The sequence below is a fragment of the Mastomys coucha genome, unplaced genomic scaffold (assembly GCF_008632895.1).
Source record: "Mastomys coucha isolate ucsf_1 unplaced genomic scaffold, UCSF_Mcou_1 pScaffold23, whole genome shotgun sequence".
Classification (NCBI taxonomy): Eukaryota; Metazoa; Chordata; class Mammalia; order Rodentia; family Muridae; genus Mastomys; species Mastomys coucha.
In genome coordinates, this window is record NW_022196906.1 from 22,428,106 (window position 1) to 22,450,168 (window position 22,063).

At 39.8% G+C, this 22,063-nt stretch overlaps 1 protein-coding gene across 4 annotated transcripts in view; it reads left to right on the forward strand.

The window, feature by feature from the left end:
- Nucleotides 1-653: 653 nt before the first annotated feature.
- Nucleotides 654-22,063, forward strand: part of Opcml (opioid binding protein/cell adhesion molecule like) — a 514,267-nt gene continuing 492,857 nt past the window's right edge. For 2 of the 4 annotated variants that reach the window (XM_031344913.1, XM_031344914.1), the window contains exon 1: nucleotides 1,107-1,773. In XM_031344913.1, the coding sequence (XP_031200773.1) occupies nucleotides 1,607-1,773 (167 nt within the window). In that variant the 5' untranslated portion in view covers nucleotides 1,107-1,606. Of the gene's footprint in view, nucleotides 1,774-22,063 lie in introns of all 4 variants that reach the window. The other 2 variants (XM_031344917.1, XM_031344916.1) reach the window with 2 other exon arrangements.

Consider the following 22,063-nt stretch of genomic DNA (forward strand, 5'->3'; position numbering starts at 1 on the left):
TATTATGATGCTTTCTCCTGTGATCAGAAAGTCATAGATGGATTTTATGAAGATCAGTCCTACTACATTTTAGGATCTCCACGTGATTTCCCCAGCTCTTTCTTTTCACTACAATAAGATGTACAGATAGTGGGGATTATTTTGCATGTTGTCTTGTAAGAAGGCAGCTAGGGAGACAGACATAGAGTTGGGGGGGGGCATTAAGTGTTTCTAGTTAGGCCATCAGAACAGCTTTTTGCATAGGCCCAGGAAATCTGTGCCTTAGGACTAAAGCCTGCATGGACAGATGCAGAAGAGTGGGCATCTACACTGGCTCAGCTACCTGGAGTGGCAAAGGCAGTTCAGTTCTCCATAGCCGGGGGTCTGACAACTTCTGCATGGTATTGCTGAAGGAAGATGCCAGTGTCAGTTTTCAATTTGCTGTTTTCCCCAGAACTCCTTCTCCAGCCCTCCCCTTTCCCTCCCAACCCATACCAGGGGAGGCAGTGAAAGGGACTCAGCACCTCCTCAGCTCTCTCAGCTCTGGCACAAGGAGAGAGCAGAGCCCCATTGAGGCACAAGACACTTTTCCCTCGGGAATCCGGGCCTTAGTGGATGCTTCTGTCCCGGTGCTGCGGGGGTTAAGGTGGGCGCCTGCGCCCCCACCAGCTGGGATGAGCGTGCAGTCCGTACCACCCGCCAGCCGGCTTGCTCCGAGTCGACACCGGGAGAAAGTGGCGGTCAGGGATGCTGCTGCTGCCATGACAACCCCGGCGGTCGGGGCCCGCGCTCGTCTGGGCTGCTCCCGGGAGGAAGGCGGCTCGGAGGCCGGGGGCGGCTTCTGAGCGTGGCGTCCGCGCGTCCCCGCGTCCCGTGCAGCGTCCCTGGAGGAGGCGGGGGCCGCAGTCCGCTCAGCTCCCCGCGCCCAGAGCCTGCGCCACCGCGCACCGCGGACTGGCGAGGGCCGGGCTGGTAGGACTCGCCCACTGGGCTACTGGGAGGACAGCCTCGGAGAGGAGGAAACTGGTTACGCCTGCTGCCGGTCACCGTGTGGAACTTTTTATCGCCTTGGGGTCCAGACGCGAGACTCGGGGCTGTTTTCTAACTCTATCCAAACATGTGTGTGATCTAATAAAACATTTTCTCCTCTCCTTGAAATCAGGAGCTTTTTGGTTTTTTTTAATGACATCTCCTTTCTGTCAGAGGCACTTGCCTTCTTTGGGTTATAAACTTTTGATGCCAGACCTCTGCAGAACGCGCCCAACTGAATCTTAAAGTAGCTTCACCAAGAGAGGCAGAGAACGCACAATCTGTGACCTTCGTCCCTGCTCCTTCTTTCGTGCTCTCCCTCCCCCCGGGCTCCCTCCGCCCCAGGGAGCATCGAGAAAGCTCTTTTTTTGGATGCAGGAAGGGGCATCTGGTTCTGCTAGGCTGGAAAGCTGAGGCTGGAGCCGAGGAAGAATTATTAGGCTCCGGAGAGCCTGGACTCAGCCTTGCCTTCTCCTGCTCCCAGCTCCTGGTTTGCTTTCTGTGTGCTTTCGCCCCTCAACACTTCCGGCTGTTCTGAGAGGGCAAGGGACAAGGATCGTGCTGCTGCAGGAGTTCTGGGAAGTTGTGGCTATCGAGAATGGGGGTCTGTGGGTACCTGTTCCTGCCCTGGAAGTGCCTCGTGGTCGTGTCTCTCAGGCTGCTGTTCCTTGTACCCACAGGAGTGCCAGTGCGCAGCGGAGATGCCACCTTTCCCAAAGCTATGGACAACGTGACGGTCCGGCAGGGGGAGAGCGCCACCCTCAGGTAGGGAGCCTTCCTTCATCTGGGGACAGAACCCATTGCACAGGGCTTCAAGGGGAGGGGGTGAGGAAGACAGGAAAGAAATCAGAAAGGGGGGCATTTAAGAATGCAAGGGGCCTTTTGTGGGCCCAAGAAGTGGCCAGTTGCGTCGTGTGTTTGCTGATATCAGTTTTCTTGGAGATCTTTGTCATTTGGTCCTCTTTTGGTCTGCAATCTTACAGGCAATGTTGAAGTCTACACTTGGGATTCCATGTATTCATGGAGAAATGGGATGGCAAGTTTCACACCTGGACGAGACACTGCGTAGTTAACTAAATATCCTTGGATTTTTCTTCCAGGCCAGGAGGATGTAATGGCACAGGGTTGCCTTCAGCTAACCATCTGTAATGGAAGTGTGTGTTGGGGCTACTTTTACAATTGAAGGCTCTAGATTTCCTGTGTCAGGGCACGACTTTTTATGAGTCTTATGAAGACACAGCTCCTCAATCTAAACCTGTGCTGTGCACTTGGGCCCTGATGCATATTATGAGGCCTTTGTATGTTTGTGGGCTGGGATCAAGAAGAGGAAGCATGTGGCTTTTATGCACCGACATCATTCCTGTGTGAGAAGCACAATAGGGAAGCTTTTTGTTTTAGCTTAATGAGTTACAGAGAATCACTTCCATGCTCCAGGCAGAGGGGTAGAGATGCTTGGAATATGAACCTTTGGGGACCGGGCCTGCTGCAGCAGAGACTTTAATAAAAATACAGCCACCACTTTCCACCAGCTCAGCAGATATCATCTTTTATCCTTTTAATGAGGCAGTTTTGGTCCTAGGAGACAGATTCAGGGACATCCCAGCTTAACTACGTCTCACAGTGTACACAGGGTGAATGCATTTGCCCTGCCTATGACTTTGATGGTTATGGTGAAAATAAAACATTCTGACCCAGATTCTGCAGCCAGAATGCCTGGCTTCTACAGGGAGATATTGCGGGTGGGGTTTCCTTCTTCCTGTTCCCTGTGCTTTTCCTTGTGGAGTCCTTCCAACACAGACAGGCCTCTCCCCTAGGAAGAAATCAGGGCTTCTGAACCGTCACCATTCTTTACATGAACTCTAGGGTTAAATTTGGATCCCTTCTGCCCTGGGAGGTTCATAGGTAAATCATCTTTTCAGCTAGTGAAAGATCTCAAAGCCCCGTCTTCTGGACCTGCAGGGTCCTATAAAGGACAACAGAGATGCTCTTCAGCATGAGTTGGGAGTGCTTTTCGTCCTCTGAGCAACCCTTAGCTTGTAGCAGACAAGAGTGTGTCATCCTTATTTTGTTGCTTCAGGGAAGGTTCCAGGTATGCTCTTTGAGGTATGATTTTTGGGAATGCACTTTTGCAGGGCACTGGTAGTTCAAAGGTGCCCAAAGCATCTAACAGGAAGTGTGGGCACTCATAGGTAGTGGCAAAGGAGTTTGAACACTGCCACATACCTCATTTTCTTCCAGTGTTTTGTTAGAGGCAAAGACTTGTTTCATAAACGAGGGGGATATCACTGATTCATTTAGAATTTCTGCTGTCTTCCTCCTGTCCCTGAGAATTAAATCAGAAACTTGGAAACTTGAACTTCTGACTTCTAGGATGCAGTAAGATAGTTCTACCAGCAGAGGGCCAGCTTCCATCTACCTTTTTTTTTTTTTTTCTTTTATTAGCTGCTGGCCTGTTTTCATGATCTTCAATTCTAATGTTTAACAGCTGGGCTTGGTAATGGGAAAGGGAATAAAAAAGGAAAAGCTGAATAGTTGCTTTTCATGCTTTGTGGAAAACAACAACGTACATGCTCAACTATGACTGTTGCTGCTTACCTGACTTGTGGTAGCTGACTTTTAAAAGTCAGCCCAAGCCGTGCTGATTTTGCCTCTCCTCTCTCTTCTGCATGTTTCCCCTGCTGTAGACAAACCTATCCCTGTGTCCACTTATTACTCTCCAGATCTCCCCTACAGTTTTTAATTCATGTAATCTTCTCTTCCATTGCTTTAATTTTATAAGGTGCCTCCACCTGTCACTCTTTTTCTCCTTACCTATGGTCCCCTTCATTTCTTCCCACCATCACTAATCCTTACCATTCTCTATGTTAAAAAGCTTGCTACTACTCCAACATTTCTTGAAGGAACATAAACACCCCATGCAGATTTCTGCAGCTCGGCTTTCAATCTCTCTCTTTTTCCTTGTCTTCTAATCTGCTCTATGAGCTGTGTTCCTTTTCAGTAAAATGTGGTACTCAGTTGTTTCACTGAGAGGCCATGTTCTTAGTAAGTGGAAGCCCACAGCCTTGGCCTCAGAGAAAACTATCATATGTCATTTGGTAGTATTTTTGCTTTGTAAAACTCACACTTCATTTTGCCTCTCATTGTTTGCAATACTGGGGATCAAACCCAGGGCATTCTTCATGCTAGGAAAGACTTGTGCTACAGCCTTATAGATTTCTCTATAGCCTTATAGCTCTATGTAAAGTGACTTTTATGTCTCCTTGAAAGAGTTCATCAGGGGTTTATTTCTTGGGAAGTTAGTGTTCAGAATATATCAACAAATTAAACGATACTCGTGCCTATCAGAATTAGAAAACATTCTTTAAGGTTCCTGTCCCAGTTTACATGATCTCCAGTTCCTAAATCTTAAATAAAGTCAGACAAGGAGTGGAGGCCCGTAGGTAAAGCCAGGATATCCAGAAGCTTGTGCACACACTCAGATTTTCCTGTGAAGATTGCCTCAGCTCAGAGAGGACAATTGCTTCCTGTGGGAGACCAGTTTTGTGTTGACAGGCCCTTGATGGTGCTGAGGGACCTTTGGAAGTGACGACGTACTACAGCAGACTGAAGTTTTCGGTATAGAATAAAAACTCATTTTTATATACACAAGGCCATATTATTATCCCTGTAACTATTCATAGAGCTGCTTGAAAAGTAAAAATAATTATTTTAATACTGAGTTATTTTGCCTTTTGGAAGAGAGATGATATGGAAAATGAAGGTGCTATTCTTTATAGTTGAATTATACCTCTATGAATCTGATTTGAATTCATTATTACAAATGGGCCCTCTTGGCCGGAATCATTTCATTGCAATTATGAGCTGTTGGGTTAAAAATGTTCCGTGCCTTTCTGTTAGACTAGATATGACAAGTATCTAGGAGCCCTCTGAATCGATGACCATGTTCTGATGGGAACCAAGGGTTTGGGCATGGTCAGCTGGCATCTACAAAGCTATTTCAACTGCAACCACCAGCCATACTTCCTTCATGGGCCACAGGCACCTCTTGGTTTACTTTTGTTCCTCTGTGTGCTTTGTTTCCCTATTCACATGGATATTTTGAGGTCTATAGTTTGGGTAATTTGTTTCAGGCAGTGGGGATATCCAATACAGTGGCTTGTTTTGCTGTTATTGTTTGTTTGCCTGACTTTTCATAGTAATCTGTTGCTGATCTTGTCTTGCTGATCTAGGATTATGCTTAATAATTCTTTTCTAGACTACCCTCCATTTTTATTTGGAGTTCCAAGGTAATCGATTCAGAAAAGGCATGTAGGGTTTAATTTCTGTCAGTGAATAATCGGAGTAGTGGGATTTTGATAAAGCACCTGGGACAATGGGCCTCCCAAGGACAACGTGCTGGCATTGACCTGGCTGTTTTCTATACTGTACACCCACTATCAGCATCTTGCCGTTTCGAGTGAATTAGCAGATGTGAATGAAGACAGCTACCGGGTCTTTCAAAGCATGTATCAAACCCATGTGTGTTAATGTTAAGGTTGCCAAAATCAGGGGCTACATCAGTGTGAGGCAATATTTTTAGTCTTGGAAAAATGAAGGCAGGAAAAGACCTGTTGCGGAAATATTTAAAAAGTGAACCTACCCCACAAACTCTCTTTCCCACCAGAGCACGTTCTAAGGCCAGTATCGTCTGGCCTCAATACTAAGTTCCGGCAGGTTCTTGTTATTTTCTCTAAGCAAGCTGCAACATCTAGCCCATATGCAACTCTTTACACACCCCCACAATCATTCATCTCACTAACACCTAGTACCTGGTAGGTAAAGCATGATTCTTAAGTTATTCTTAAGGCTTTAATATACAATCAGGTTTATATAATAATAAGATCACAATTTACAAGATGCCAATACAATAATTTCAGAACCAAATAATAAAGACAATATTTTGACCCAATTAATTTAACCTTGTAAAAACCTTAGCCTGGTTATAACCATGCGGTGTCTGACTCATCCTCATCGTCTGACTCCATGATGATAAACTACCTCCTCCTGCTCCTGACCTTTTTCCTCCTCCAACTCTAGCTCCACCTCTCTATTCCTGTCCAATTATAGACCTGTCACTGCCCTAATGTGATTGGACAGAGAAAATGCTACAGCAAAGACCTGCAAGAAAGTGCAACCCACTTGATGGTGATGCTAACCTGGGCTTCTTGTTGTGAAGGTATTTGAGAAACTATTTAAGATAACCACTCCAAGCTGGGGGTGGGCAGAGCTCATGCCAAAGCTAAGGGAGGCCCTGAGTTTCACCCCCAGGCTGAATTAGAAAATAACATTTTCATTTTAACTTTCTACACTAAAGGAATAGAAATCTCTGGAGATGGCCATGAATGTGGACATTTAAAACTCTGTTCTAGCACTTTTCAAGTAAACCAGAACTAAGAACCATTACTCTATAAGGATTTCTGCCCTATGATATCTGATCAAGGTTATTTTCCAGATATTTCCCTTGCATTGAAATATCTCCCCCATTTGCCTCAATGCCTTGAGAAGGAGCAGGAATCAGGGCTCAGGGCCCATGTACCTCAAGCTAACTCTTAATATTGTCTTCCACTGACTCTCCAGTCATGAACAATTCAGTATATCATATGTGTATATGAACAATCTTTGCCCTGCCTATAATATCTGGTGAGAAAGAGCATACAGTGTTATTCTGTTCCAACACTACAGCCATGTGTACCATTTTTGAAATATTCCCCCATGCTTAAATCATCTCCAGATTACTTACCTAATAAAACATAAATGCTGTGTAAATTGTTGTTACCTTGTGTTGCATAGCAAGTAATGACAAGAAGATGTTTAGTATAGACACAGTTGATTTATTTTTAGTATAATTTTATCTATGGCTGCTGGATCTATTGGTTGTAGAATGTACAGTTATAGAAAGATGATTACATGGGCTAGTTGTTACTGAAACTAAGTGGAACTCCTTGGTAACAATTGATGATATTCTCAGCTTATTCCTGTTTTATCTTGTCTACCACCTCCTCCACCACCCACACACAACTTTCAAACTCATTAGTCTCTTTTCACTTCTGCTCAGCTTCCTGCCTTCTGCATGTGGTCAAGAATTGCTCTCCACTGAATACCAGTAACACTGGCTGCAGACTTTTGCTCTAACAGGCAGGCCGTGTGGATGTGTGATATCTTCCGGTGTGGCTTTTGATAGAATGTGGTACGGCTGAACTCCTGTCATATTTGCTATGTACAGATATCATGCTGGTTACCAAGGATTAAAGGAACAAGTATAGTTCATTGCTATAATCCAGCTTAGTGGGCCCTTCCTCTTTAAAGTACTCTTAACTCTATAGCAATGAAGTGCTCACATCTGAACAATGTGGCTGTCTGACACTCAAGGGCAGTACTCAAAGATCTTGGGGACCTGAGGGATTTTGGATTCCACTCAAATCACTTACCAGAGGAGACAGTTGTATCTACCAGTGTTGCAATAAGATCTGAAACCACGCAGAAGTCTTTACTATCCCTGAGGGCAAGACAACAAGCAGGCAGCTGAGTTTAGAAGACTCTTCTAGCTGCTATAGAATATTTCTGGAAAGAAGGCTGTCAGGTCTCTACAGAGATTCATAAGGAGATAATCAGAACAAGGATTTCAGCGCTCCTGTAGAAGGACAAAGTCCACTTAGGATTGGGTCATAATTACAAGGTTGCTAAACAATGACGGGACCTCCCTCCCACATACAACATACAGCAAAGCCAGGGATGGTGTTGGAAAGGACTAAACATATAAACTCATGGCTTTCTGGAAATTCTGGAAAACTCAGCAGCTATCAACTAAGCCCATTGGCTACTTACCTGGCCTCTTTTAGTAAATTTGGCTGTAGAGTCCAGTTTAGTTCTGTCTATATTTCTTTTCCTTTTAGTTTCAAGTAAACAACTCGGCCCTTAGCCTTCTTATGTGTTCACTGTGTGAGTAGCAGCAGAGATGTGGTGTGCTATGGATTTGATGGAAGCTAGTAGTGAGATCCAGCTAAAGGGAAGACTCAAGTCAGTTTTATTTGACCTTTACAGTAACAACTTTTGAAATTGCTTATTATTCATAGGAAGCTGACTTCCTATTAGTCATGAGATGAGAGAAGAGAATTACTCTGATATCCATAGAAATCTGTATTACCTATTAAGTTAGCAAGAAAGTGTTATCTTGATATATATCTCTATATTCAAGATTCATATACTCTCTCTATATATATTTGTATATATCAAGAGTAATATATGTGTGTGTGTGTGTGTGTGCATATACCTAAACATTTTATGTTTCATATATGTACATATGGTATATGTACCCTGGTGCTATATCATCTATATCTATATCTATATCTATATCTATATCTATATCTATATCTATATCTATGTCTCTCTATATATACATATATATAGAGAGAGTACTTCATATTTATTGTTCCTTATTTACCATGTAGGAAGATACCTTTGCTGGTGTCATATGTAGTGAAATTAATGTTTGAGCAGAGTCTGTTCAAGCAGATCCTATGTTCTTTATATTGACCCCCATGTAGTCCTACCTATCTAATCTTCTAATTACACCTGCTTATACTATATTATACATTATGCCTTATTGTACCCTATTTTTGACAACATATTTTTATTAATCTTTTTATTAATGCATTTTCAGTGTATTTTATCTTTGCACACACTCTCCCCTGCTCTCTCCTCTCACCTCTCATGTCTCAGTATATCTAAGCTTTCCTTTCCATCATTTCTCTTTCCCTCCTCTATATCACCCATGCTCTACTGTCCCCCTTCCTTCATCTCCAGAATGCTCAGCACTTGTCCTACCAGGAGCTGTACCTCATTTTCTTGATGGAGAAAGTTAGTCAAAGGAAGAATTTGAGCCTCTGTTACTTGCACTGCAGATCCTTTGATAAACCTTCAAGGCCTTACGAGAGAAATATGCTTTGAAGAAAACCATCTCCCCCCTGATTATTTGTGATTTACTGTGTCAGTTGTCACATCAATTACTCATGATTTCACAGTGTTCAGGATATTACAGTTCCAATTAATGACCTGGAAAATTTAGATTTAGCAAAGTTAGGCCACTTGCCTTTAGTCAAATGTTTTTATTTTCTAAAAATTGTATTATTTATTTATTTATTTATTTCCCTGTCTGTTGGTCTATTCTGTTACATCAGTATGATATCTATTTATGTGGATATGCATATTTCATGGCACAAGTGTAGAAATCAGAGGGTAATGTACAGGAGTTCCCATATGGGTCCCTGAGATTGAACTCAGATTTCCAGGTTTGCCAGCAAGAGCCTTTACCCACTGAGCGATCTCAGGACCTGGCCTTATACTTCTTTATGGGACAGAGCCCAGTTGGCTACTGTAAGGCTTTTCTGTTGCTTCTCAAGTTTACAGCATACTTTTCCCACCTAAATATAGAGACTTAAGTAGGCTTTCTTGTGTGGGAAACATAAAAAAGTGAAATCACTTCCTTGGTCTTTTTGACGCCCTGGGCTGAAGGCCAGGAGATCTGCATCTAGCTGTCTTCTGTCTTATCTGGAGGCTATCCTGTAATTCCTGATATTTAAATCCCTTATCTACATTCACATGGATATCAGTATCTCTTCTGTAGCTGGAAACTGTTTAAACATCGAACAGAATGGTAACCCTTGGCAGATCCACCAAACTGTCAATGAGAGCTCTTGGTTTCGAACTGTTCTGCATTTGCTATTCTGTAGTGTCACAGGGTATTAAGTACCTCAAAAGGCTTGAAGACTAAAAGAGTAAACAGGTCATTTCTTCACAAGAACTTGCCAATGAGATAGGGAAGGAATTGACTGATCCCAAAATACAGACTCAAGCGAGGTAATTTCTTTAAGCCCTAGAGTACATGCCATTCCATATTCGCCTTTCCATTTTTACGTTCCCATTTTAGTTTAAACCATTAAGTCTGTGAAGACAGCCACAGGGCCTCTGTTCGCCTTGCCACTGATTCATACCCTAGAGAAAATTTGTGACCCATTTTACTCTCCTCTTCCCTGGAAATGATATATTTTCTTTAAATTAAAGAGATGCAGAAGGACTTGACCTGGCTTCCCATAAAAGTAGTGATCAATAAAGTTTTAAAAAATTGGTTTTGCATATTAAACATTTTCAGTGGGTCTGAAGATTTATGGTATCTCGATTAACCAAACTTCCAATCCATTATAGGAACAAAGAATGTTATAAGTGGTTGTTAAGTTTTCCAGCTAGATTCCAGAAGATATTTTAACTCATAATTATCCAAAATACTGTATGCTAGGGGTGAAGAATAGTACAAAATAATATGGATTTTGTAGAAGTAATTATGCTAAACTTGAAAAAAACTGATAATTTTTCTGTTTCTTTCTTTTTTTTTTTGTGAATGCCAATGTGGAAGAAAAGTGGGTACAATTAACAAAAAATAACATGGAAACATATTCTCAAAGATATTGCTGAGTACTTTCAAAACTTTGGGGAGTTTGAATTGTGGTTTTACTGAACCAAATTTAATGTTAAGACTCAGAGCTGAAATAGTACTTGGTCTGTTGTTCCGTGTGTACATTTGTCATGAAGCATCTGCCTTGTGATTAAGGGTGTTTGATAAATGTTAACAAAGAAAGGAAGAGAGAGAATGTAATTGAGAAGCCGAAATCTCAGATCAGTGATGAACAGCTCTAGTAGAGGAGCTGTCTAGTGCCAAGTGCTCACTAGGGGCAGCTCATGACCACTAGTAACTACTGCTCCAGGGTATTTGATTCCTCCTGTTGGACACTGTGGATGCCCGCACTCTCATGCACACAAACTCTCTCATGACACCAATGAAGCAAAAGCAAAATACGATATTAAAAAAAATAATAAAAGGGAATGGAGAAACACACAAGAGCAGAGAGCAAAAGATGGTTTCTTAGTTGGGATCAGCTGTGAAGAAAGAGAAAGGAAGGAGCCGAGAAAGAAAGCCGGTGTTCGGAGGATTGAAGGGATGTGGGCTTATGGAACAGCCAAAGATAGGAAAGAAAGTTACCGGATAATAATCAGTGGCTGCCTGACTCAGGTTCGTGGGGATGCACATATGCCAGCATCAAGCTTGTGCAGCCACCAGCAGAAGCAAAGACAATTCACAGGATCTCTTGGTTTCTCCAGGCTCCAGACCTGGGTGAACCTCACTTTCCCCTGCTGAGTCAATGCTACTGTGAACCTCTTTTTTTTTTTACCATAAGTGCTAGGAAATGTCTAATTAAACTAGGTTGGATCCTGCTCAGGCTCTGTGTGGTCTGACACCTGGCTTTGTCCTGCCAGAATCTCTTCTCTAAGGGACCATTTCTTTTGATGCTACTCTCTCCATCACAGAGTTCAGACACTTTACAAAGTTCTCCTTTAGAACTTTCACCCAAGAGTTCATTATGCACACCAGTTTGTGGGGGACTGAAGGCCTAGTAGCTCCTATTTGCTCTGTTCCCATCCTCCATCAACCCAACATGGCTGTAATCTCATTTACTTTTCTACACTGATCCCCAGGGAAGCCATCCTGATGTCAACCTTCTTGGTCACTCTGTGGCTATTTGGAACTTCCAGGGTGGGTAAAATGGAGTTATTATCTGCATGCACAGGAAATTGAGCCCATCAGGTGTTATATTAGCGTGGCTACACTTCCACTGAGATATTGGCTATAAGGTGCCCTCTCTAAGTGCAAGGGATTATAGTTCTTAAAGCTGCTTATTATGCTGTCTCTAAAGATACTTTTCTTGGGCTAGGGATGGGGGTCAGTTAGTAGGGTGCTTTCTTGGCATGCTTAAACCTCTGCTTTGATTCCTAGCACTGTATACACCAGGCTTAGTGTTGCCTGTAATGCCAAAACTGGGGAGAGAGAGGAAAAGACATCTGGAGTTCAAGATCCTCTGCTTACATAGTGAGTTTGAGGCCCATCTGGAATACCTGGGACCCTTTCTCAAAGTAGACAACTAAAAACAAAATAATCAGGTATCCTTCTTCTGAGGTGCCTCCCCTATACCCTCTGTTAAATGCATTATTACCATCTATTTCTCTTTGAGAGCTCAGTTCCCAATAAATTCCTAATGCATGGTAGGAGCCCGAAATTGTTTTAAAATTGAATACCTTTTGTTTTGTCCTTTGCCCTTCACACAGGCACCCAAACACACATGCAGCACTCAGACATCCTGACATTCCAAGAGCCTTCTCTTTCTAATGGAGATATTCTCACCTATTTTGAATTGGGAAGTCATTGAAGTTACAACCACAGTTTCTGGCATTTGAATTCTAGTTGAGATAATGATCTCTTCCTACATAGCTGGTATTTAACTTGTCCTGTCTCCTGCTTGTTACAATTGCAGTATCTGTGAATTTCACAATTCTTAAAGCCACTGGCAGGAGATTTTGAGCAGCTGCAAGGGAGGTGTGCCTGCTGCCTCCCTGTGACCAAAGTTTCCTTCATAAATGCTAGCATGTTCTGAAGGTCTGTCTGTACACTAGGCAGGATGGAAAGGCCAAAGAGAATAGTCTCTGAGGGTATCTGGGATGAAGGATTTTGTACACACTCCCTTGGTCATCTGAATGCAGCTGCCTCTGTAACAAGCCCCATGGTGACATGCCTGGCTGTCTCAGCAGCCTGTGTACTCTGCACCTGCACAGTGGAAACAGTGTACAGAATGCTTTTGATTATATGCTCTGTCTTACAATTGGCAGGTCAATGGGTGCTTAGTGAAATGTAAGATAAAGTATAACCTCTATCAAGAGGTTAAGAACATCAGCTCAGCAGTTGAAAGACTCATTCAAATCCCAACTTGACTAGTTCAGTAATGGCTGTACGTGGTTGGACAAGTGACTCAATTTCTCTAAACCTCAATTTCCTGATTAGAAAAAGAAAAAAAAAACAGGGACTATATATCCACTTCACTGGCTTATTGAGAGGGAGGGAGACCTTGAATTTGTAAAGAGTGTATGTTTGGAATTGTAGCAAACGCACAATGAACAACAGCTTTAAAAATTTAAACAGCATCTTTTATCCAGGAGGTTCTAGGACCAATGCAAATGGGAAAACCTGCAGGTTCCATCAAATGCTGCAGTATTTGCATATCCCCTATGCATAGCCCCCTGTATATGTTAAATGATCTCTAAATTCCTCATAATTTCTCACAACAGCAAATAGTTGCTATGCTGTATTGTTTAGGGAATGATGCCGAGACAAAAAGGTACAAGTAATATCATTGCATGTACAATCACTTTTTAAACATATGTGATCTGTGATTGTATGAGTTTAGGATAGAGAACTGAAGATATGGAAAGCTGGCCGCATTGTAGTCACTTAAAGTCATTGTATTACTTAAATAATAGCATTTATTTGGTGTCCATTGCATGTCAATCACCATTGTAGACAGAGTAGACATTTAAGAGCTGAATTAATTGTATGCTCTCTCTTTTATAAATATTCATAAATAGTAAATAAATTGGTAGAATACAGAACTCACAGATAAGGAAATAGAAGAAAATTAGAAGAGGGGGTGAAAAGAAGAAATATTTGATTTAAGTGAAATATTCCCATATTAAGTGTTCACATCAACAAATTGGAAGACACATATTCAACCATGGTGTTGCCAAACTTGAGGTCACAACCTATACCTTAAGTTAGGTCTGGCCACCCATCCACAATAAGTTAATAAACAGCCAAAGTAATAAGACAAAGTAGAACAATGTGATTTATTCAGTGTGGCCTTGTTTGGAAGAACAAAGTTTCAGAAAATCACTCAAGTCTACATTGGTGTCCTGAAATGAGATAGAAATTTGAATATAGGGCCAAGGCATTTTACCTCTAACAGTACTGACAAGGTGTAGTCATTAACCCATCATTTCTGGGCTTCAGGCTCATTCTTAAGGTGGTGCGAGAAGTTGTTAGAACTTGGTGAACTCTTCCCCACAGACAAGCTCCCATCTAGCCAAAGCTTCTTCCTTCTAGCAGAATTCCCATTCAGGGGCACATTGTTTCAATAGTTTGAGAGCCAGACTAAGAGATACAACATCTCTTCAGAGGATCTTCCCTTCTGCCATACTAGTTTATAAGAAAATTTTACATACTCCCCTCCCCCAACACACACAGAAATATCCTTAATTTTTTTGGGGGGGGTTAATTTTTTATTTTATGTGTGTGTGTGTATTTTGCATGTATGTATGTGCACCTTATGCATGCAGTGCCCAGATCCAAGGGCACTAGATTTCTTAGAACTGGAGTTACAGGCAGTTGTAAGCTGCCATGTGTTTGCAGGCAACTGAACCCAGATGCTCTGCAAGAACAATTGCTTTTAAGAGCAGAGCTGTCTCTTTACATGTGCATGACTCTTTCATTGTGTGACAAAATATGGATGACATTTATGTTTCTTCTAGTCTAACATGTTTACTTCAGTGACATTAAGTCCATTCACTTGGCTGTGTGCCATTACCACCATCCATCTTCAGAGATTCCATTGTCTAGTCTGTCAGTCATAACCCACCATGTTTCTCCTCAAGTCTCTGGAAACTACTGTCTCATTTCTTGTCTATATGATTTTGACTATACATTGTACACAGGACAATGGTATCATGTAATAAATATTAGATGTCATTTTGTGACTGGGTTAATGGTTCAGTGGCATGTCTTCAAGGTCCATTCTTGTTACATGTATCACCTTATATTTCTTTTGTAATACTCATTCATTATACTTACTATGACATATTTGATTATTCATCCTTTCATGGGCATTTAGGTTGTTTTTGTAGAACTAACTGTGCCAAGAACATGGGTGTACAAGTACTTTTGCGTCCTTATAATACTTTTTTGTATATATCCTTAAATGCTGCATCTCATGTAGTTTTCTGTTTAACTATTTGAAAAGAAAACTACCATACTATTTCCACAATGGTTGTGGCATTTTATTTGTGCACTATCAGGATGAAAGGATTTTACTTTTTCAACACTTCCCCTAACACCTGCTCTTTTCTGTTTTTACTTAACATTTTGTAATACTAAATTTAATGAGCATCCATTGGCATTTTATTGTGATTTTGACTTATATTTCACCAACAATGAGTGGTGTTGAGGTGTTTTCTGACCATTTGGAGAAATATCTACTCAAAGGCATTACTCACCTTGTTAACAGCACTTCTCTTCTTTGTTGTTGGGTTGTAGTTTTCCTGCATTCTAGAAAGCAAAGCCTTTATCTGAGGCAGGCTATGCAGGACATGCAGATGTTTCCTTCTAGTCTATGCGCCACTGTCTCTCACTGTTCATACTTCCATAGTGTTCTTTGAAACACCAAAGTTTCAAGTTTGGGACTGGGGTTGACTCTAAGAGCAGAGCTCTTACCTAGCGTATAAGCACGCACAAGGACCTGAGTTGATTCCCAACATCAAATAAGCTTTACAGTTTTTCTCCTGTCTAGTTAATGTTTAGTTTTTCATGTCTTTTGAACATTGTATTGTGTCTAGGAAACTACTACCACAGCCAGCGTACTAGCTTCCCTCCTGGTTTCTCTTAGTGGTTTAAACGGCTCTTAGATTTGAGCTGATTTGTGTGTGTGGCATAAGACAAGGGTTTCAACTGCATATTTCTACATATGAGTATACAGTTTTCCTAAAATTACTATTTGTTGAAAATATTTTTATTTAATAGTCTTGCTATTTCACCAAAAATACTCTAACATTTCTTAGATTTATGCTGTGTTCATGAGTCTATAAGCTTTTATGCCTGAGATACATTATTTTGATTATTGAGACTTTGCATTTATGTTTTAAATCAGGGAATAAGAGATTTCCAATGTCATTCTTTTTGAACATTTTTTTTTGGCTGTCTTTGGTCTCTTGCAATTCCATGTAATGCTTACAATAGATTTTTCTATTTTTGCAAAAATAAAATCACTGGACTTTAGACTGAGATAGCCCTGAGCTCACTTGCAGAAAGCATTGACATCTTCACTCTATAAGGTTGGTAGTCACACAGATGAGATGTGCTTCCATTTCTTTTGGTATTTTTTAACCCATTTCAAACCTTCCTGGACACTTTTACTTGTATAAACCTTTCACCTTCTTAGTCACACCAGTTTGGTTCTTTTTAGCTTTTGTAGCAGGGACAGAATACAGAACCCAGGGTGGCACAAATATCAGGCAATTGCTTTGCCACTGAGCCACACACTCAGATTGTTTACTCCTTTTTAGAAAATTAGAATCCTTTTCAAAATTTCTTTTCAGATTGCTCATGGTTCTTATACAGAAGTACAAGTGATTTGTGTGTGGTAATTTTATATTCAGAAACTTTACTGCAATTTTTAATTTTATTTTTTGGTAAAATTCTTCAAGAGTTTTGGCATGTAAGAGTATGTCATTTGTAAACAGATTTCTTTCTTTTGCTTTTCCAATGTGGATGTTTTTTAATCATCTCTTTCTTGCTTTATTTCTCTTTCTAGATTTTTCTAAGCCATTTTCAATAGATGTGGTAGAACCTGGCTGGCATCTTTGCCTACAATCCACATTATTAGCAGCAAAGCACTACCCTTTTCATCATTGAATATGCTCTTAACCTTGGCATGCATACATTCACACACACAGACTTATATACACACATACACACAGACACACTTATGACAACATACACCATGTGTATGTGTATGTGTGTGTGTGTGTATGTGTGTGTGTATAAGTCTCTGTGTGTGTATGTGTGTTCTGTGTTGGGTATATGCTTAATGTATAGGCATTTATTTATTAATTAATTTATTTATTTTTCATCAGCTGATCTGATAGTGTGTGATTTTTTTCTTTGTTTTTTGTTGTTTTGTTTGTTTATTTTTCAATATGTTATTGTGGTTTATTTTAAAAATTGATTTTTGTATGTTAGCTATCTTTGCATTACAGGAGTTAATATTATTTGGATGTGCTGCATAATCCTTTCAGGGTACCTTTAAAGTCCATTTGCAACATTTTGAAAGAATGTTTACGTCAATATTCAAAGAGGTTTTAACTATAGTTTTAGTTTGTCCCCATCTTGTTATTGGAGTATGACTGGTTCACAGAATGAATTTGGCAGTGTTTGCTCTTCTTCATTACTTCTGGAAGAGTTTGAAGAAGGCTGCTGTCAATTAATACTTGAAAAAATTTATTAATGAACAAACTGGGCCTGGGCTTTGTTGGGTGATTGCTGATTTGTGATTCAGTCTCTAACTAGGTACAAAACTGTTCAAATGTGCTGTTTCCTTACCATCTAATCTGGAAGGCTGACTTACTTCTAAGAATTTCCCATTTAATCAAGGTTATCTATTTACAGGCCTCCATTTGTTCACACTACTCTGAGTAATCCTTTTGGTTTCCATAACATTATTTATAATGCTGCCATGTCCTCTTTTCCTTTTATGGTGTTTCTTATTTGAGTCTTCTTCTTCTTTTTCTCTCAGTCAGTCTCGCTAAAGATTAGCCAGATGGGTTATTTTTCAAACAATAAACTTTGGTTCGGTCATAGGATATAATTTGGTTTTATTTCTCTCACTCTATCATCTGTCTTGTTTACCTTTATTCAAATGTTTACATTTCTGACCTTCTAGTGTTATGCTTAGTCTCTCTTTCTAGACCCTTACATGTTTAAAGTTAGCTTGTTTAAAAAGAAAATCATTTTTTTGTCATATGTGTTTAGAACGATAACTCTCAGACTTCACATTGTTTTTGATGTAGCCCACATGCCTGCATGTGTTGAACTTTTGTGTTGATTTTTTTCCAGATACTTCTTTTTTAAGGATATCTGTTTCTCCACTGATTTGGACTTAAGAGTGTTTGTTTAATTTCCACACACGTGTGCATTTCCAGCTTTCCACTTGCCATTATAGATGTCTAGTCCCACTCCATTCTGATTGGAAAGTACTTTGTGTCATTTCACACTGTATAAATTGATCAAAGTGGGAGTAGGTGGGTGGATTAGTGGGGGGGGCACCCTCACAGAAGCTGGGGGAAGGAGGATGGGATGGGGGTTTCTGGAGGGAAAACTGGGAAAGGGGATAACACTTGAAATGAAAATAAACAAAATATCCAATAAAAAATAAATTGTTCAAGACTTCTATTGAGGCTGTATATAGGATGGTTCATGGCAAATGCCCCATGTGTCCTTTAGGAAAATGTATAGCCTGTCTTTATATATGGTGTGTTCTATGTGTCTTTTTTATATAGTTCATCTATAGTGTGTAGAGTGTTCTGTGTGTTTGATATCTTTTACCTAAAATGATATTTACATTTTTAATTTCTCTTTTTGCCATTTTTCATTATTGAAAGTAGATTATTAGTGTGTCCAATATTATTGTTGGCACTGTCTTGCTCTTATTCTTTCAAAGCTGTTTTATTTGCTTAGATGCTGGGTTGTTTATTACATGCATGCTCAAAATTGTTGTATCTTCCTGGAAAATTAATCCTATTGTTATTATGTAATGTCCTTTATCTCTATGAGTGTCTACATTGTGTGATACTATCCTAAGTTTCTCTGATATCTAGTTTAAGTTACATTAAACTGGCTCCACTCTTTTCCTTTGAAAGTGCCTGGATTTAAACTTCAGGCATAATTCTTATATATAGCACATAATTCAGTCATGTTGTTGTTCTGGTTAGATCCATTCTGCCACTTTGTGTCCTTTTACTTGACAGTTTTTTTTCCTATTTACAAATAAACAAACTAATGATAAAGGGGTTTATTATATAGTTTTGTTATTTATAACTTCCCCAGGCTAATTTCCTCATTTACTGCTTTTCTTTGCAATTAGTTGTTTTTGCTTGAAGTGCATAGTTTGCTTTACTCTCATTTCTGCCTATGAATGATCCATAGGTATTTCTTTTGTGGTATGTCCTCATAGTTTAAATGATGACTCAATTCAACATCTTGAAATTTTGACTATTTATTTTAAGTAAATATCACCATCATTTATATACAAAAACATTAGATCACTATATTGTTGATATAAATTGTAAGTTAGTATATGTTATATACTTATTACATGGAATACTATTTCTTTTGTATAGTGTTGTTTTTATTTTGAGTAAAGTCACCCTCTGTAACCCAGAATGCCTCAAACTCTCACTCCTCCTGCCTTTGGCTCCCTAATCCTTACATTACAGACATAGATTACCATGACAAACCTTAATTTTGCTTTTCAAGTCCTAGTAAGAATTGAATTCAGGTAATAATGAGTTGCAAAAAAGGTTATAAAGATAATTATTTTTCTGGTTCTAACACTGTCATGAACTTTTTGGGTATGGTGGTGGATAAATACATACAAATATATGTGGTAGTGAAAGTTTAAAATCCCATGCAAAGCCCCACATCTTCTTGTCTTAATGGCTATTCAAACTGTATAGTTCACTGAGTTCTGTAGTTGTATAGGCTTTGAGTCTGGTTAATTTTGGTGTAAGATTTTTTAATTTGCAATTTTTTTTACTAATAAGGTTTATGAAATCTTATAAAAATTTTAAAAGGAGTAATGCAACAAAATTATAGAAATAGTTTTTCTTTTCTTCAGTTCATTTGCCAGATAATTTTGAATTTCTTAGTTTTCTCTCCAGCTTCGTAGTGTTTTTAGTTGAACAGCTCCTTTTAGCATTTCGCAGAGGGAAGTTTTAGTGATAATGTCTCCACAGCTTTACTTATGGGAAAGTGGTTTAATTTCTTTCTCGCTTTTGAAGGATGTTTTCACGGGATACAGAACTTTTGATTGACAGTTTGTTTTTGCTACTTGCTTTCAGCACTTTAAATACAAACTGCAGGGCTGCTGGGTTGAGATTCTCCTACAGGAAAACATGCAGAGGATTTTACTTTGGTTCCCTTACGCCTCGTGAGTTTGTCTTTTATCGCTTTCAGGATTCTCACTTCGTTTTCAGCGTTGACAGATGAATCATAACGGATCTCCGTGTGGTTATTTTTGGGTTCACCCCAAGTAGGGTTCAGTAAGCTTCTTATATGTATGTATGCATTTCTTCTTTCAGATTGGGGCATTTGATGACTAGATCCTCAAATAAACTTCTTTTTGTAAAATGTTCTTCCATTTTCGAACTCTTGATTTGAATATATTGGGTGACTTGGTGATGTTTTATAGATTCTTTAGATTAGATTATCTTTCTCCTCTGAAACTTCCTCCTTCCCACTGTTTTATTGCACTTCCCCCTTTTGCTTGTTCCTCATACTAGTTTCCAATGACCACTTTCCAAACTGCTCGTTTCCCCTGAAGACTACTATGGAATATCTCTACTGAGTTTTTATTGTTATTACCTTTGTTTCAGATCCACAAATCTGTCTTCAATGCTATTTTAAGATTTCTTTACATCTTGGTTGAAATTGTAATTTTGCTTATTTGCTTTCATAATTGCCCTTCGTTATCCATGCCTGCATCTCTGTGCGAATGTCCCTGCATGTGTGAGTGGGGGTACATCCCATGCTGTGTGCGTTTGGTGAAGTCAGAAGTCAACCTTAGTTGTTCCTCCTCACATTCCAGGGCAGGGTCTCTCTTACTGTTCCCTGATGGGTATGCCAGACTACCTGGCCCACAGGCTTTTGCCAAAAAAAAAAACCTCTCTGGCCTTCATCTTTCATCCCCTGTATGGGTACACTAGGAGGAGGTCATCTGCAGTTACACTGTCCAGCTTTGATGTGGGTTCTGATGATTCAAACTCAGGTCCTCTGGCTCACCACTCATGTGCTTTACCCACTGAGCCTTCTCTTCCCTCCTACCTTTTACTTATTTAAATTCATCTTTTATAGTTCCTTAGGAATGTTTAAGGTAGGTATTTAACTGGCATTTTAAATATATTTACAAATTACATCTACCTGGCATTTGTGGGGATTTTGGTGGTTCTTTGATTTAGCCGAGTTTTCCTATTTCTTTGTGTGCCTTGCTAACTTTTTGTTGAAAACTGTACATTTGCAAGATAGTCACCTGCACATCTTTGTAGACCGCCTCCAGGCAAAGAAGACCTGAGTGGATCAGACCTGTGCAGAGACTTTCAGGTCTTTTGCTGGATATTTGGTTCCCAGGCCATTGTTTGTGTGTATGGTTCCATGCAACATAGAGTGCTACTTTCAAATATACTGTTTTCTCCAAGGATCTCATCCTATTTCTCATCATGGGCTTTAAGTACTTTTGTATTCTTTTGGCCAGAATCTCTTGCCCTGTACAACTTCAGAGAACCAAGAACCAGAATGCTGTTTTTACCAAATTCTACTCTTATAGCAACAGAAGTGGAACAAGAGTGATTGAAAATACGATATTTCCTAGTTTGTTTGCTTGTTTGTTTTGTTTTTTGTTTTTAATTAGGATTGGAAACAAATCTCCACATTCTAAAAGTAAGAATTTCACATGAATGTATTAGAAAATTGAGACAACAGAACAAGCCATGATCATGAAGACTGGGAAATACAGAGAATCATGGTTAATGATGACCTAGTGATTACTGCTGCTTTCTGGCTCTTTTGGTATTCTAGAAAGCCATAGACTAACAATTATTTGACATAGGAACTTCAGAGGCTGGATTTGGGGAGCCTTTGCAGTTTTGTGAATCTTATCTTTAGGATTCCCCAAATGTTCTTGGGGTAGATCTAGGACAATCAAAAATTCAAAGTGGCCACTTTGAAATATACTCAGTAGATTCTGACTTCCTTAAGAAATGCTTTCCCTCAAAGAAAATGAATTTTACTAGAACCTAACATGTGAAGGAAGTGAAAGTATTCAACTCCAGGACCTTAGCTTAAAAGACAAAAAAGCAGAGCTTGAAACAGGGCAAATAGCAGACAAAACTAAGATATGACAGAGATATTATTAGAATTATCAAACAGGATTTAAAATAACCATGATTAATATGCTAAACTCATGGACCACATGTAAGGGCAGATGGTTAACATAAGCAGAGTCCCTGAAATACTAACAGGAATAAAGGAAAATTCTAGAACTAAAAAAAAATGTTATAGAAATGACAACTATCTTTCATGGAATCATTTTGGGACTAA